This window comes from Odocoileus virginianus, chromosome 24 (genome assembly GCF_023699985.2).
Source record: "Odocoileus virginianus isolate 20LAN1187 ecotype Illinois chromosome 24, Ovbor_1.2, whole genome shotgun sequence".
NCBI classification, from domain to species: domain Eukaryota; kingdom Metazoa; phylum Chordata; class Mammalia; order Artiodactyla; family Cervidae; genus Odocoileus; species Odocoileus virginianus.
In genome coordinates this window covers 10,007,034-10,020,810 of record NC_069697.1, presented here as the reverse complement: position 1 = coordinate 10,020,810, position 13,777 = coordinate 10,007,034, and the positions used below count along the sequence as shown (strand labels likewise).

The 13,777-nt window shown below is 33.8% G+C and overlaps 1 protein-coding gene across 21 annotated transcripts in view; it reads left to right on the top strand.

Moving 5' to 3' along the window:
• Positions 1–13,777, top strand: part of PPFIA2 (PTPRF interacting protein alpha 2) — a 500,106-nt gene that overhangs the window by 379,980 nt on the left and 106,349 nt on the right. For 11 of the 21 annotated variants that reach the window (XM_070454264.1, XM_070454272.1, XM_070454269.1 and 8 more), the window contains 5 exons: positions 4,250–4,396; positions 5,428–5,562; positions 10,949–11,035; positions 11,464–11,547; positions 12,151–12,282. In XM_070454264.1, the coding sequence (XP_070310365.1) occupies positions 4,250–4,396; positions 5,428–5,562; positions 10,949–11,035; positions 11,464–11,547; positions 12,151–12,282 (585 nt within the window). The remainder of the gene's footprint in view (positions 1–4,249; positions 4,397–5,427; positions 5,563–10,948; positions 11,036–11,463; positions 11,548–12,150; positions 12,283–13,777) is intronic. The other 10 variants (XM_070454278.1, XM_020890237.2, XM_020890223.2 and 7 more) reach the window with 1 other exon arrangement.

The window sequence follows — 13,777 nt, the reverse complement described above, 5'->3', positions numbered from 1 at the left end:
ATAGATAGGACATCATGCAAGGCACTTACAATATTATATCATGACAATGTTATGTAGTAGGTATTAATATTCCAACCAAAGACCAAATTTTAAGAAAAAGAAGATGACACATAGAAAAATTAAACAGTGCTTACCTAGAACAGAGCTAATAAGTATCAAAAACTAGGATTAAAAGCAAGTATGTACTACCTCATAGTCACATTCTGAAGAAGCACATGTATGCCTTTAACTGAATTTTGTAAGACATTTATATATGTAAACTAGGTTTAGAATTTTTTCTTGGGCTACAAAATTGTTATAACATTCCCAGAGGTCTGAATGAAAATGAAATTAGCAATATGATATATAACAATTCAATTTACAATTGTAGGCACTCTAAAGGAATACTCTGAAAACCCTACCATCATTGGACTAAAAAATATAGAAAATAGAGTAAGTCTAAATTTTTTGGAAAAGTTTTTTAAATAGTAGCTTTTGTTTGGATGGCTATGATCTAGGGAAGTGTATATACTGTTGAAAAAATAATTTGGATAATTTTTGCCAAATTGATGGATTGAGTTTCACGCTTTTGAACATTAGTATAAACATAAATAACCAAGTAGGTGTTAATTTGGTCTTGAAGTTCAGCAGGATTAAGGAAGTCAAAGAGGGCAACAAAGCCTAATTTCAATCCTTTTAGCCATTACTTTTGGTATTTCTCTCTTATTTAAACTTAACCTAGATGTCTAAGAAAATTATCAGTTGTGATTTTAAAGACTGAAATGCTCTGAGACTTTCTGAGCCAAAAAAATGTTACCTTTATATTAATTGTTGTTTGGCATTTCGTAAGGTCTTAAAGGCTTCTGTGAGAGGTATTTAAAGTACTTTGAGACCTGGTTCATGCCCTTCAAAGGCTTGCATTTAAAACAGAAGTGTTACTAGTTGCAGCAGTAGTAATGACAGAAAGGAGATCTAGCAGAAACCTTAAGTGCTTTTTGATTTCAAAAGAATACAAAAAATCACTTTGCTGTATTCTACAGAGGAAGACATGCCGTTGCCCTTCTGCTTTGTGTGTGGTTGTGATCGCTCACCTTTTGTTCCTTCGTTCTGGGGGTGTGCATTTCCTAGGAGTGAACTTGAAGGCTGAGATTCTGTTGCGGCTCTGTACCTTCCACAGGCAGACAGGTTTTCAGAGGAGTGCCGCTGTTGTCTAGAACTGCTCCTAGTCTTATATAACTGCCTGTGTAAGTGATATTTATTGAAGACAGTACTAAAGAGCTATATTTTGTATTTGAGGCATGTAACTTCCAAACTAGAGTAGGTCAAAATCCTACTAACTTAAAACAGGTATAGAAAACATTTTTTATATAATCATGAAACAAATTCTTACAATTCACAAGTTCTTTACCTTTATTTTTAAAAAGAACCAGCTTTCTGAAAGGAAACTTTCACTGACTTCCATTTTTTGGTGAGCTTAAAAAGCCCTATTAGCATGTCAGTTATAACTTCCTTTATACCATTTTAATGTGATAAAGTATAAATTTCCAATATGAGATGCTGGCTTAAATAAATTTGATTTTGGATATGAAGGATATTTTTAACATAGGTAGTTTTGGCAAACAATTGTATTGCTTTTTGATAAGCTTAAAAATTATTTGGACTAGTGGGTAATAGGATTGAGGATTGTGCTATTACTGAAAGAATTCCCCAAAGAATAGACATTTTAATGAAAATAAAATTTAAAAAATATGTTTTTATATATCATGAAAGCATGCTTGTAAAAGAAGAGCCATATCAATGAATTTAGTTCTCTGAAAATATGTTTGTTACTTAAAAATAGCAACTGCTGTTGAAGTATTATTCACATTGTTACATTTGTGGTAATTTGTTTAAAAAGTCAACAGTTAAGCATATGTTTTTTGTGAGGTCTGGAAGAGTTGTATACATTAAAAATAAAACAATTCCTTTCAACAACTTTAATTATAAAACTACAACTGTTAGTTAATAAAATAAAACCTTTCTGTGTGTAAATTGATAAGATTTAAGAAATGTGTATGAGCTTCCCTCATAGCTCAGTTGCTGAAGAATCTGCCTGCAATGCAGGATACCCCAGTTCGATTCCTGGTTTGGGAAGATCCGCTAGAGAAGGAATAGACCGCCCACTCCAGTATTCTTGGGCTTCCCTTGTGGCTCAGCTGGTAAAGAATCCATCTGCAATGCAAAGAACCCAGGGTTCAAACCCTGGGTTGGGAAGATCCCCTGGAGAAGGGAAAGGCTATCCATTACAGCATTCTGGTCTGGAGAATTCCATGAACTCTGTAGTCCATGGGGTCACAATGAGTCGGACACGACTGACCAACTTTCACTTCCACTATGTCTTGCTATCATATAATATGAGGATTTTATCTCTTTTGCTCCTTCACTTCCTTTCTCTTCCATCCATCCTTCCACTACACTCATCTCAAAATCACATTCAGTGTTATCATTATTGTGTGTGTGTGTGTGTGCGCGCGCTCAGTCATGTCTGACTCTTTATTATATTCATCATTATTATGACTATGTACATAGTTTCCACAAATGATCCAAGTAATGGTTTTCAGTAATAACATTTTCTTTTGAATAGCTTGCTATTTCTCTAGGATTTTATTAATTACTTGATAAATTAATTTGCTTACTTATTTTTAAAGCTGTCGTGAATCTTCCTACCCTCCCCAACAGTTTGGTTTCATAGTTGCAGTTCAGTTATGGACAGTAGTCAAGCAAATGATTTATCTTTTTTATTTTTATTTTCTTTGAATCATCTCTTTTTCCTCTGCCCTCCACCTTTAATGTATACCAAAACTTTTATAAGCCTGTTCCATTCTCTCAGCTATTGTTATGGGATTTACCTCTACTTTCACCTTGAAAATTCATGAGAAAAAAGTGATCAAGATCTCTACAGTAGAAAAGGCATGAAACCCAGAATACATTTAATGCGTAAACTTTGAGAGAAGGCAGAACACCTGTTCTAAAGTGAAAGGTAGAAGTTAAGGATGTGTGGACATGGTTAAATTTCCAGGTGCTGGTGAGGGAAGTTCAGGATGCTGAAAGGCTGTCCATTTAAGGGCTTCTACTTCTTTTGGAAAACAGGAAGAGAATTTATCTATTCGGTGGGTGTGGCAGGATTGGCTCTGCCTGTGGGAGAGTAACAGAGACTGGTTAGGAACAAGTGATTAAAGAGACCTTGAGAGTAATATATGGAAACTTCCGCCATCTCCTCAGTGTTAGGCTTCTTATACAATAATGGAGAAGGAAATGCAACCCACTCCAGCTTTCTTGCCTAGAGAATCCCATGGAGAGAGGAGCCTGGAAGGCTACAGTCCATAGGGTCGCAAGGGGCAGACATAACTTGGAGACTAAACCACCACCATGTAAAAGAGTTTTCCAAATTATCAGAAAACCACACCAGGCCCACTTCTGTAGCTGATTTTCCCCAGTATCTCAAAGAAGTAGGTTATCTGCCTATTAATAAATTCTCATCTAAGCTCTTTGGAAGATAAAATTATGCCCATGTTATCTGTGAATTATGTGGTTTAAAATTATTGCTTAATGTAATATTTAATATTATATTTATAATATAGTATTTAGAATTATTGCTCCTTTTGCACCAATAGTTGATTTTTCCCCTAGAGATCTGTGTTCGCTGAAGTCTCTAAATTCTTTTTAATTGAAAAATATCATATTCCAAATAAACAAGGGAAATGGTGAAGTTCCAAAGTAAATTTGTCAATTCATTTGTGAGTGTGACTCAAGTTTACTTTTTATTTCATTTTTGCCTTCTCTTTTAACCACTGAGTTATTCTTACTCATATGTGAAGATAAAGATACTGATGATATTTATTATCTTCATTTGAAAATTCCTATGCAATTTGGAACTATAAGTACCCTTGTGGCAATTTTATGGTTTGTAACTCTATCCATATTTGTACTTATCTCTACTGTATAATGAGCTAATTTGTCTGCCACTTCTTTTATAAGAATACCAGTTGTACAGTAGGGAGATTTAAAATGTACTTTGTTGCATTCTCAAAGGGACAATGCTTTTTGCTAACCCAAGATGTAAGAATTCTGACAGATAAGCTGAGAAAACACACATGAAATCCTGCATCCCTTTTATGAAAAGAAAAGAATGAAATTTACCTCGAGAAAGCAATAATTTTTTTTATATATCTTACTATTTTATTTAAATGATAATAAGACAATACACAAACTGAGAATCTGATTTGTTTAGGCTATGGCACAGAAGGAAGACATGGAAGAAAGAATCACGACCCTTGAGAAGCGGTACCTCAGTGCTCAGAGAGAATCTACCTCCATCCACGACATGAACGACAAGCTGGAAAATGAGCTAGCGAATAAAGAGGCCATCCTACGGCAGGTTCAGTATCTCCATCTTGGTTTCCTTCTGGTCGGTTTGTGTTCTCACCATTCTCACAAAACCTGGAGTACGTAAAATGTGGTATTCCTTAGCAATAAATTATTCTCTGCAATTTAGAATCAAGCTAACTAAATAGATGTGATTTTCAGTATATAATCTAGAAATCTGTCTTAAAAATAATGACTAATATTTACTTTGGATCTAGACATGAACCAGAAACTATGCTAACCAATATATATATATATAAAACCTCACTTAAACCCAGCCACCACCTGTAAATACAATCATTATAGTGTAAAGTATAATAATTATTACACAATTATTTTACTGAGAGTAAAGTAAGTACATTTATTATACCGAGGAAGCCAGGTTCAGAGAACATGACTGCTTTCCCAGAGTCACACATACAGTAATTGCAGTCAATAGTGGAAGCCTAGGGCTATCTGGCTCTGGAGAAGGAATGGGCAAACTATAGCCCACATGCCAAAACCATGGCTCTGTTTTATAAGTGTAGTTTTATCGAAACATAACCATATCCATTCATTTAATCATCATCTTTGACGGCTTTTCTGCTACAAAAGTAGAATTGAATAGGTGGATCAGAGACTTTGTGATACACAGAGCCTAAAGTATTTACTATCTGGTCCTTAGCAGAAGTTTCCCAACTTCATCTCTAGAGCCTGAACTCTCAATCATTATGATCCATTCCCTCTCCTACTGTCGCTAATGTTAAGATTTTCAGTAAATTGCTATTATGGTGCATTTGAGGTTTCAGTACTAAGTTGTGTCTCATTTGTCCAAGTTAATTCTCACTACTAACTTCATTTCTTTTTGCTATTGTTGGTAAAAGGTTTTCATTTTTTATGTGCTAAATTTATTAAGGAATATTGATAAGCAATATATGAAAACATGTGGTAGTACCAGCTGATTTTAATTCTAGGATAAAGGCTGAAGCCCACAGCCCCTAGTGACTGGTGTTTGCTATCCTAACTGTGACAATTTAAGTGTCTCTTTTTTCATCCCTGGTTCAGATGGAAGAGAAGAATAGACAGTTACAAGAGCGTCTCGAGCTGGCTGAGCAAAAGTTGCAGCAAACTATGAGAAAAGCTGAGACCTTACCTGAAGTAGAGGCTGAATTGGCTCAGAGAATCGCAGCCTTGACAAAGGTACTACAATAAAACAACTGGTCAACCTAGATATGTTAATACTTATAGAGATGACTAGTAATCAAAATGGAATCTATAAAGATTTTCTATAGGCTTTATGGAGTTTATATTATATTGGTCTGTTGTTTAGATGACTTTTTATATTACATATATCCTATTTATGTTGAAATCAATGATTGATAAATGAATGTGATTATTTCTTTGCCTATTTAAACATTAGCAAACACAAAGTTTCATGTTCTTATAGCTAATTTTCCATGGTAATATGTGTACATAAGAATAATCACCAAATATAAAAACATAATGATGATTTTAACATGGATATATATGAGACATAGTAGTTTAGTAAGCTTAATATAAATTGTACAGCTTTAAAAATGCAGGAAGTATCATAAGCAATTTCTTTCCGATTACAGTATGAAAAAAATTTGTTACAAGTTGAAAATTGGATTTGTAGAGCTGTGAAATCTAAAGGTATTAAATACAGAAAGTGATTTTAATAGTTGAAATTTCTTCTGAACCAATAAAAATAATATTCTGAAGAATGTTCAGAATTAACTGCTCCATTATGGACATTAAGTTCTGCAATTATTTGCTTATTTTAGAACTTAGCAACCATTATAATGTTGTAAAGTGAAAGTGAAAGTTGCTCTGTCATGTCTGACTCTTTGCAACTCCATGGAATAGTCCATGGAATTCTCCAGGCCAGAATACTGGAGTGGGTAGCCTTTCCCTTCTCCAGGATATCTTCCCAACCTAGGGATTGAACCCAGGTCTCCTGCATTGCAGGTGGATTCTTTACCAGCTGAGTCACTAGGGAAACCCAAACGACTATTACCTTTCACAGTTAAATGAAAATGGCAATTGCTTCAAAGTGTATATGCATGTCACTAGAATAAAAGTCCAGATTTTGTCACTAAAAGCATGTTTGAATTTTAATATCAATTCAAAAATGTACACACATTTTAGATGTTTAAACATTGTTGGTGAAAAGTGAAAGTGTTAGTCACTCAGTCATGTCTTGACTCTTTGCGACCCCAAGGATGGATGGTAGCCTGCCAGGCTCCTAGGTCATGGAAGCTTTTCTTCGTGCCGTTGTAGTAAATGGCTCAGATAGATATGTAAACTGCAAATTATAAACTTTGATATTAGGATTATCCAGAACAACTGTTGCAGCACAGTAAAAGCAGGCACACATTGTTGGTTCCAGAAAAAGCAAATGATCAGAGAGGAACAGTAAACTGATCCTGCTCATTCACATAGGGTAGCTAATCAGATAGTGAAAGGACCAACAGTTGCCAAAGCAGGAAGTATTGGAATAGTTGGGTGTCTGTAGAGTTACTGGACTAACTAGCTGAACAGAACTTTTGTCTGGTTAGGGTGATACAATGTGGATCCTTCTATAGTCACAGATCAGATTACCGTAAACCATTCTGGCAGTTTCAGAACTGTATGCTTTCTAAAATAAATATAAACTTATTTAATTTGAGAAATATTCTTGAAATTATATAAAAAGTACAAACAGATTAGTAGTATTCTATTTTTTGGAAGCACATTTTAAATTACTGTAATATGGATTGAGATATGTGTACTTAGGCTTTTCATCTGAGGAATATAAAGGATTTTTATACTTATCTTATTGAATTGAAATATTTTAGAAGGAGTTAGGCAAGTGGTTATATAATAAAAGGAACTTTTGTGATACTTTAGTATAAAATAGTTATCAATATTGTGTGAGTAAAATACAAGAAAGTCTGGACTCTCACTCCCCAAAACACAATTTAAAATTCAGCAAATTTGCCCCAAATTAACCTCTGATTGATTGAGAATAAAGCATAATTTAAAATATAATACTTGACAAATGAGGCTTTAATTAAATATCCCTAAGAATCCTTAATTTAGAATTTAAAAATAACTTAAAGTAGGTATCTCATCTGTCTTGCCCTCCATTTAATTGTATTGGAATCATATTTGATCCTATATTCACTTATGCACCCAAAGTATTTCCTCAGTTTACTCCTACCTAATAATACATTACTAAACTTCTACTTCATCTAGACCTTTTGATTTCCTCCCTTTTGTGCAGTTTTATCTCTCTTAAGATGTGTGAAGCTGCTAGAATTCATTCTGCTTGTCCTTTTTGCTGTTTTCTCTACTGACTGGCTGTATATCAACTCAGTTTTCAAATGGCCATATTTAATTCATTATTCACGCTCCTCTGAGATTTTATTTGCAATGTACTCCCTCTGCTTATAACCCTTTTATAACATTTGAAGATCAGTCTTTCAGTCTTTCATTTGCTCTCCCAAGTTTGATGGCTAAAATAATTTTTAAGCATTTTCTTATCTTCTGTTCTCAAGACCTAAAGGGACTGTCTCTAAAACCAGCTTTAGTTGTTCATTGTTTCAATACCCATTTGTTTTCAGTATCTTACTATTATTGATCTCCATAGTCTTTTTCTACTTCATAATATTTTTGATTTCTCACTAATTTATGATGTATGCTTAATTTAAATCTAGACTCCCTATCCTATGTTTTGAATGATTTTATTAACAATCTTTCATATATTTTATTTTATCTATATGTATTTTTTCTTTTATTATCTGTTATGTACTTTTTCTTCTCTTTGGCCCTCCTCTCTTTAATTTTAATTCCTTCTCCATTTCCAAATATATTCACATTCTTCTCAAAACCATTTCTTCCTGTAATTTTTTCTAAAACTTTAGCTCGTTTGAAAATTGTCTGTTCACGTTAGAGAGTGAAAGTAAGATAAGCTCTGTATCCCATCAAGGAGTCATAAAATTGCAGACTGTTTTTGCATGACTCTAATATTTACATCGGAGCAGGCAATGACCCCACTCCGGTCCTCTTGCCTGGAAAATCCCATGGATGGAGGAGCCTGGTGGGCTGCAGTCCCTGGGGTCGCGAAGAGTTGGACACGACTGAGTGGCTTCGCTTTCACTTTTCACTTTCATGCATTGGAGAAGGAAATGGCAACCCACTCCAGTGTTCTTGCCTGGAGAAGCCCAGGGATGGGGGAGCCTGGTGGGCTGCCATCTATGGGGTCGCACAGAGTCGGACACGACTGAAGCGACTTAGCAGCAGCAGCAGTATTTACATCATTTTCTTAAATTGCAGTCTTCCTCAGGTTAAGATGAACATGAATCAGTAGTTCTTGCACACTTATCCAGCTCTTGTTTAGAGATGATGTCTGAATTTACTGTATGGTTGATAAGACAATCTTTTCTTCTGCTGGTGGTATGTATGTATGTATGTGTGTGTATGTGTAAAAATAGGTAGCTAAAGCTCATTTAAGGCTTTCATGAAGTCAAAAGTTTTAAATGCTGGTGGCTAGGGATAAAATGAAAAATTTGGCTTTGGTGAGTGAATACACAACTAATAAATATTTTGGGCTCCCAGTCTTTTGATTTATGATGTTTACTTCTTTAATTAAAATGCATATTCCCTCAACAAGGACATAATTCATCTTGAATTTCATAAGGTATTTCATCCATTTTTAGTACCAATAAAAATATCAACAAAACATAGTGATTTAAATATGACAGAATTCTTGTTTAATCTCTGAAGTGAAGTTTCACAATGTGTGGTGTGTTTTCAATAGTTAAGATGTAAACAGCTAGAAGTTTTAAGGACCTTTGAAAGATATACTAACTTTACTTGTATATTGGAATGAACAGTTTTGGAAATAGAAATGTTCATGCTTTGACTACCTTGAATCAATCACCTGACTAATTGTCATAACATTACTTGTTAAAATTTAATTTCGAGAAATTACAGATCTGTTTAAGAATTTAAAGTATATCATTTCAGCAATATTTTGACCTATATACAGTATTAATAATTGAATTATAAATTTTAAATAATATTATAAAATTGTTTTGTAGCATTTGAAGACTATGGTAGCATTCTGTATTGCTTCTGGTTGGAGATTTGGGGAGATAAATTGATTATTTCTTTTTTCTTCATTACTTTGCCAATTTATGAAATAAGAATATCAGAAGGAAAATCTTACAAAATGTAAATGTTGAGTTATACTTCACATAAGCCCATGAGTTAAATGTTAAATGCTCATTTTATAGATTAAGTTGGAATTTGCTGCATAAAATAACACATATGCATATGAACCAATACATGAATAGGTTACTATTTCTTTTCAGGTACTGCATGACATATTTATATATAGTCTTATATTTGCATAAAGTAAGTTTCACTGTTTTAGAATAAACTTTTAAAATGTAATAGAATATGCTCTGGAGTTAAATATTGTTTATACTGACATAAGGTATTTTGACTGTTGTGATTATTTAACTTGTAGCTACGATTAAAATGTTGATGTAACTTTACATGTAATCTGTGCATAACATACTAATACAATTCAGCTATCAGCAATGTCATATGTTGAACACTCTGCATCTGTGGTTACCTGACATTCACCTCCAAAACACTAACTAACCTTGTCACTGGGCAAACAGCAGCTCACAAAGGCACTGTGCAGCTTTTCCACTTTAGGGCACTCTTTAGTTTCCATAGCAACAAATCAATGCAGAGTCAGTTTTGGAGTGGCCCCTTGTCTCATTCAGGAAAGTTCACTGTAGGTGTTCTTGTCCTCACAGCACTATCGTCACTTTGGTACTTTGAGGACTTCTCATCATTTTCATTTAAAATGTCAAATTAAGGCTGTGTCTAAGAGTAGATGCTAAGGTTTTACACCTACAACCATAGTGTGTATTCAGAGACCAGAAGTCATTTTGTAAGTTTGCCACTGTTGCTGAGAAAACTCAATCCTGCTTGAATTGAAGAATACTCCAATTATTAATTAACCCCATAATAATTAAACCCATAGCTTAGCTTCTTCTCTGATTTCTACAGAGTTGGGTTTATAATAAATACTGTTCCAAATTTATTTCACCTGAGATCATTGCCTTGGCCTACTCCTCATCATTGAGGTACACTGTTTCCATTATTTTTAAGTAATGTAACAAACCAAAACATAAAACTTTTGATAGTGCATCAGAAGCATATTCTAGTGTTTGGTTTCCCATAATTCCAACTATTACATGACTCTCTCAGAGTTGCTTTAATTCGTTCTGTAGTAATCTTTCATCGCCAGCCATCACTAACCCTTCATACCTTAGGTTGGGAGCTTTTTATTTGAGCATATCATTGTTTTTCACTTACAACCATCAACTGCATCATGTTCACCAAATATCAGTGTAGTTCTTTCCACATACAATTCTGTCTATTAAAGTATTAAATTTGCTGTCACACTTTTCTTTTAAGCATTCTGTGCTATGTTCTGTTCAGTGCCAGTGTCTTTCGTTCTGATTTTTCAATTTTGTCCCTCTCCTTTTCCTTGACTTGTTAGTCTGATCCAACCTCTTCTACCTCATCTGATGATTATCAATATGTTATGGAAGCTAAACTACAAGAAATGATCTCCATACGTAGGAAGGTAGTCCTACTGGACTTTACTTTCTATTGCTAAATAGAATCCATCTAATTTTTTCTTTTCATTTCTAAAAATTTTGTTACTTTTTATTTATTGATAATCGACCATCTGTGCAGTTGAGTGCTTCAGGAGCTTAAGATTGGACAATGGCAGGTTTGTGTTCAAACCATGCACAGTCTGCATGTTACATTTGGCTGATCTCATTGCTCATAAATAACTCCAATGTTTTGCTGATGCTTGGATGTGACAGGCCTTTGTAGCTGACACATTTCAAGCAATGCTGTTCAGCTGCCTGTTGAAAGAAAGTTTATTTTTTGAAAACTACATTTGCAGTTGGTAGTAGCTTGCTTTACATTTTATTTCAGTTTATTTAGAGGAAGAGTCTTAACCACACCTTACGTGTCAGGTGCATTCTTCATGTTTCTTAACAGGCTGAAGAAAGACACGGAAATATTGAAGAACGGATGAGGCATCTCGAAGGTCAACTCGAAGAGAAAAATCAAGAGCTTCAAAGAGTATGTATTTTAAGAGCCATCCCTCTCAAGCATCAGTTTATGGGTTTATACTCTACCTATAAGAAATGAATGCCTTACAGAACAGAATTTTGGACTTTGTGGGAGAAGGCAAGGGTGGGATGTTTCGAGAGAACAGCATCAAAACATGTATATTATCTAGGGTGAAACAGATCACCAGCCCAGGTTGGGTGCATGAGACAAGTGCTCCGGCCTGGTGCACTGGGAAGACCCAGAGGAATCGGGTGGAGAGGGAGGTGGGAGGGGGGATCGGGATGGGGAATACTTGTAAATCCATGGCTGATTCATGTCAATGTATGGCAAAAACCACTACAATATTGTAAAGTAATTAGCCTCCAACTAATAAAAATAAATGGAAAAAAAAAGAAAACACACACACACAAGAAGAAATGAATGCCTTTCTTGATTATGGGTTACATTTAAAATCATATGGATATGCCCTGTGCATTAAAAAAAAGAGCTTCTGCCAGTTTAATCAAAACAGACATAAAATTAAATCCAGTATTTAAACTAGAAAAAATATAAAAACAAGCCCAAATAATTTTTAAATGATTCTTATGTTAAATTTATTTATTTGGATATAAGGCTAGGCAAAGAGAGAAAATGAATGAGGAGCACAACAAAAGATTATCTGATACTGTGGACAGACTTCTGACAGAATCCAATGAGCGCTTACAGCTACATTTAAAGGAACGGATGGCTGCTCTAGAAGAGAAGGTAAAATGACCAACAGTAAAATCACATGATTGTTAGCTATATTCTTATGATCATGCTTGTTCTATGCTTTGCTGCAATCATAGTATTGGTCAGAGGATCCATTTACTTTCTTTAACTTGAAAGGAGCCTGATACATCTTAAAAGTGAACAAATGGCTTCTATAAAAATATGTAAGATCAAATTTTAAGTGAATGAAAAAAGTTACATGTTATATAACATGTGTAGCATGATCATATAGACAAATGTATTGAAATGTGGTATGCTTTTGCAATGAAAGTGTTTCATTTATTTCTCACCTGGTATGCAAAAATTAAGACAAAAAATAGTATTTTGGAGTGGAGGGTAGGGAGGTCTGATATGAACCATTCAAATGTTTCAAGTATTTGAACCTGCTACTAATCTAAAAGCCAAACTATGAGTGAGTTTATATCACCAATAAAACCAGTGTCAATCTCACCACAGAATTTAGAAATGCAAAGCTTTCAGCCATATTATTTCCAAAAGCGGGCTTTTGTACAATCTGCAATTTCACTCACAATTTATATGTCTCATTAATAGTTGGCAACTACCAGATCAATAAAAGTTATGTCAGCTGATTTCCAGTTCCATGATATAAAAAAGGTAGGGATAAAACCCAGGTGGAGAAATCATTTTGGAAATTTAGACTGAATGCCAGTCACTACTTAAACTAGACATTTCCCCTTGCTTCATACACTAAACCAAAACAGGAAAATTGTTTCAAGAAAATGTTAAAGAAATTTGATCAGTTTACCTATCAAGTCATAAGGCATACCTTCTTCCTATTCAGTTCCAAATGTAAGCCAGTTACCAAACTCTTACTTTCATTTTAATCTATAAATTTAAAAAGAATGCATTATTATAAATCATGCTTTGTAATACTATAAGAAAAATATAAATATTTTTAAAATAGTAATACTTTTATGGCAAGGATTTTTAAAAAATCTGTCATGGAAGTTATATATCATGACATGTAACATTGATTTTTAAATAGCTAAATTTTATTTTTATTTAATAATTTAATCATTATTAGAAATTGTTCATTCTGTATATGAAATAAAGGTTCAGAAATTGAATCTTTAAAATATATGATCTTAAATTTTTCTTTTATCAGGTAATAAAAATGAGTTCATCTGACTTCTTCTCTGTGACAGCTTTGACTAATATTTTGCTTTTTATTCACTTTTTCTTATTTAAAGAGTAAACTGATTATTTCAGATTTTAAAAAGACTAAGAAGAGGTCGACAAAAATAGTTTAAAAGTTAATAGTTATCTTATTTGTCAATCCAACTGTTACAAAATGACATTTCCCATTTTAATTATGTATTTCTAAAAATGTTCAAGTGTCTTGTTTAAAGATTCCATTGAAACTTAGTTTCCATGGAAACCAAAAAAATAGATGATGCCAAGGAAGGAATCAAAGAAAATTCTTGAGTCAGATAAAATTAATCTACACAATGAATGATTTTCTCCTTAG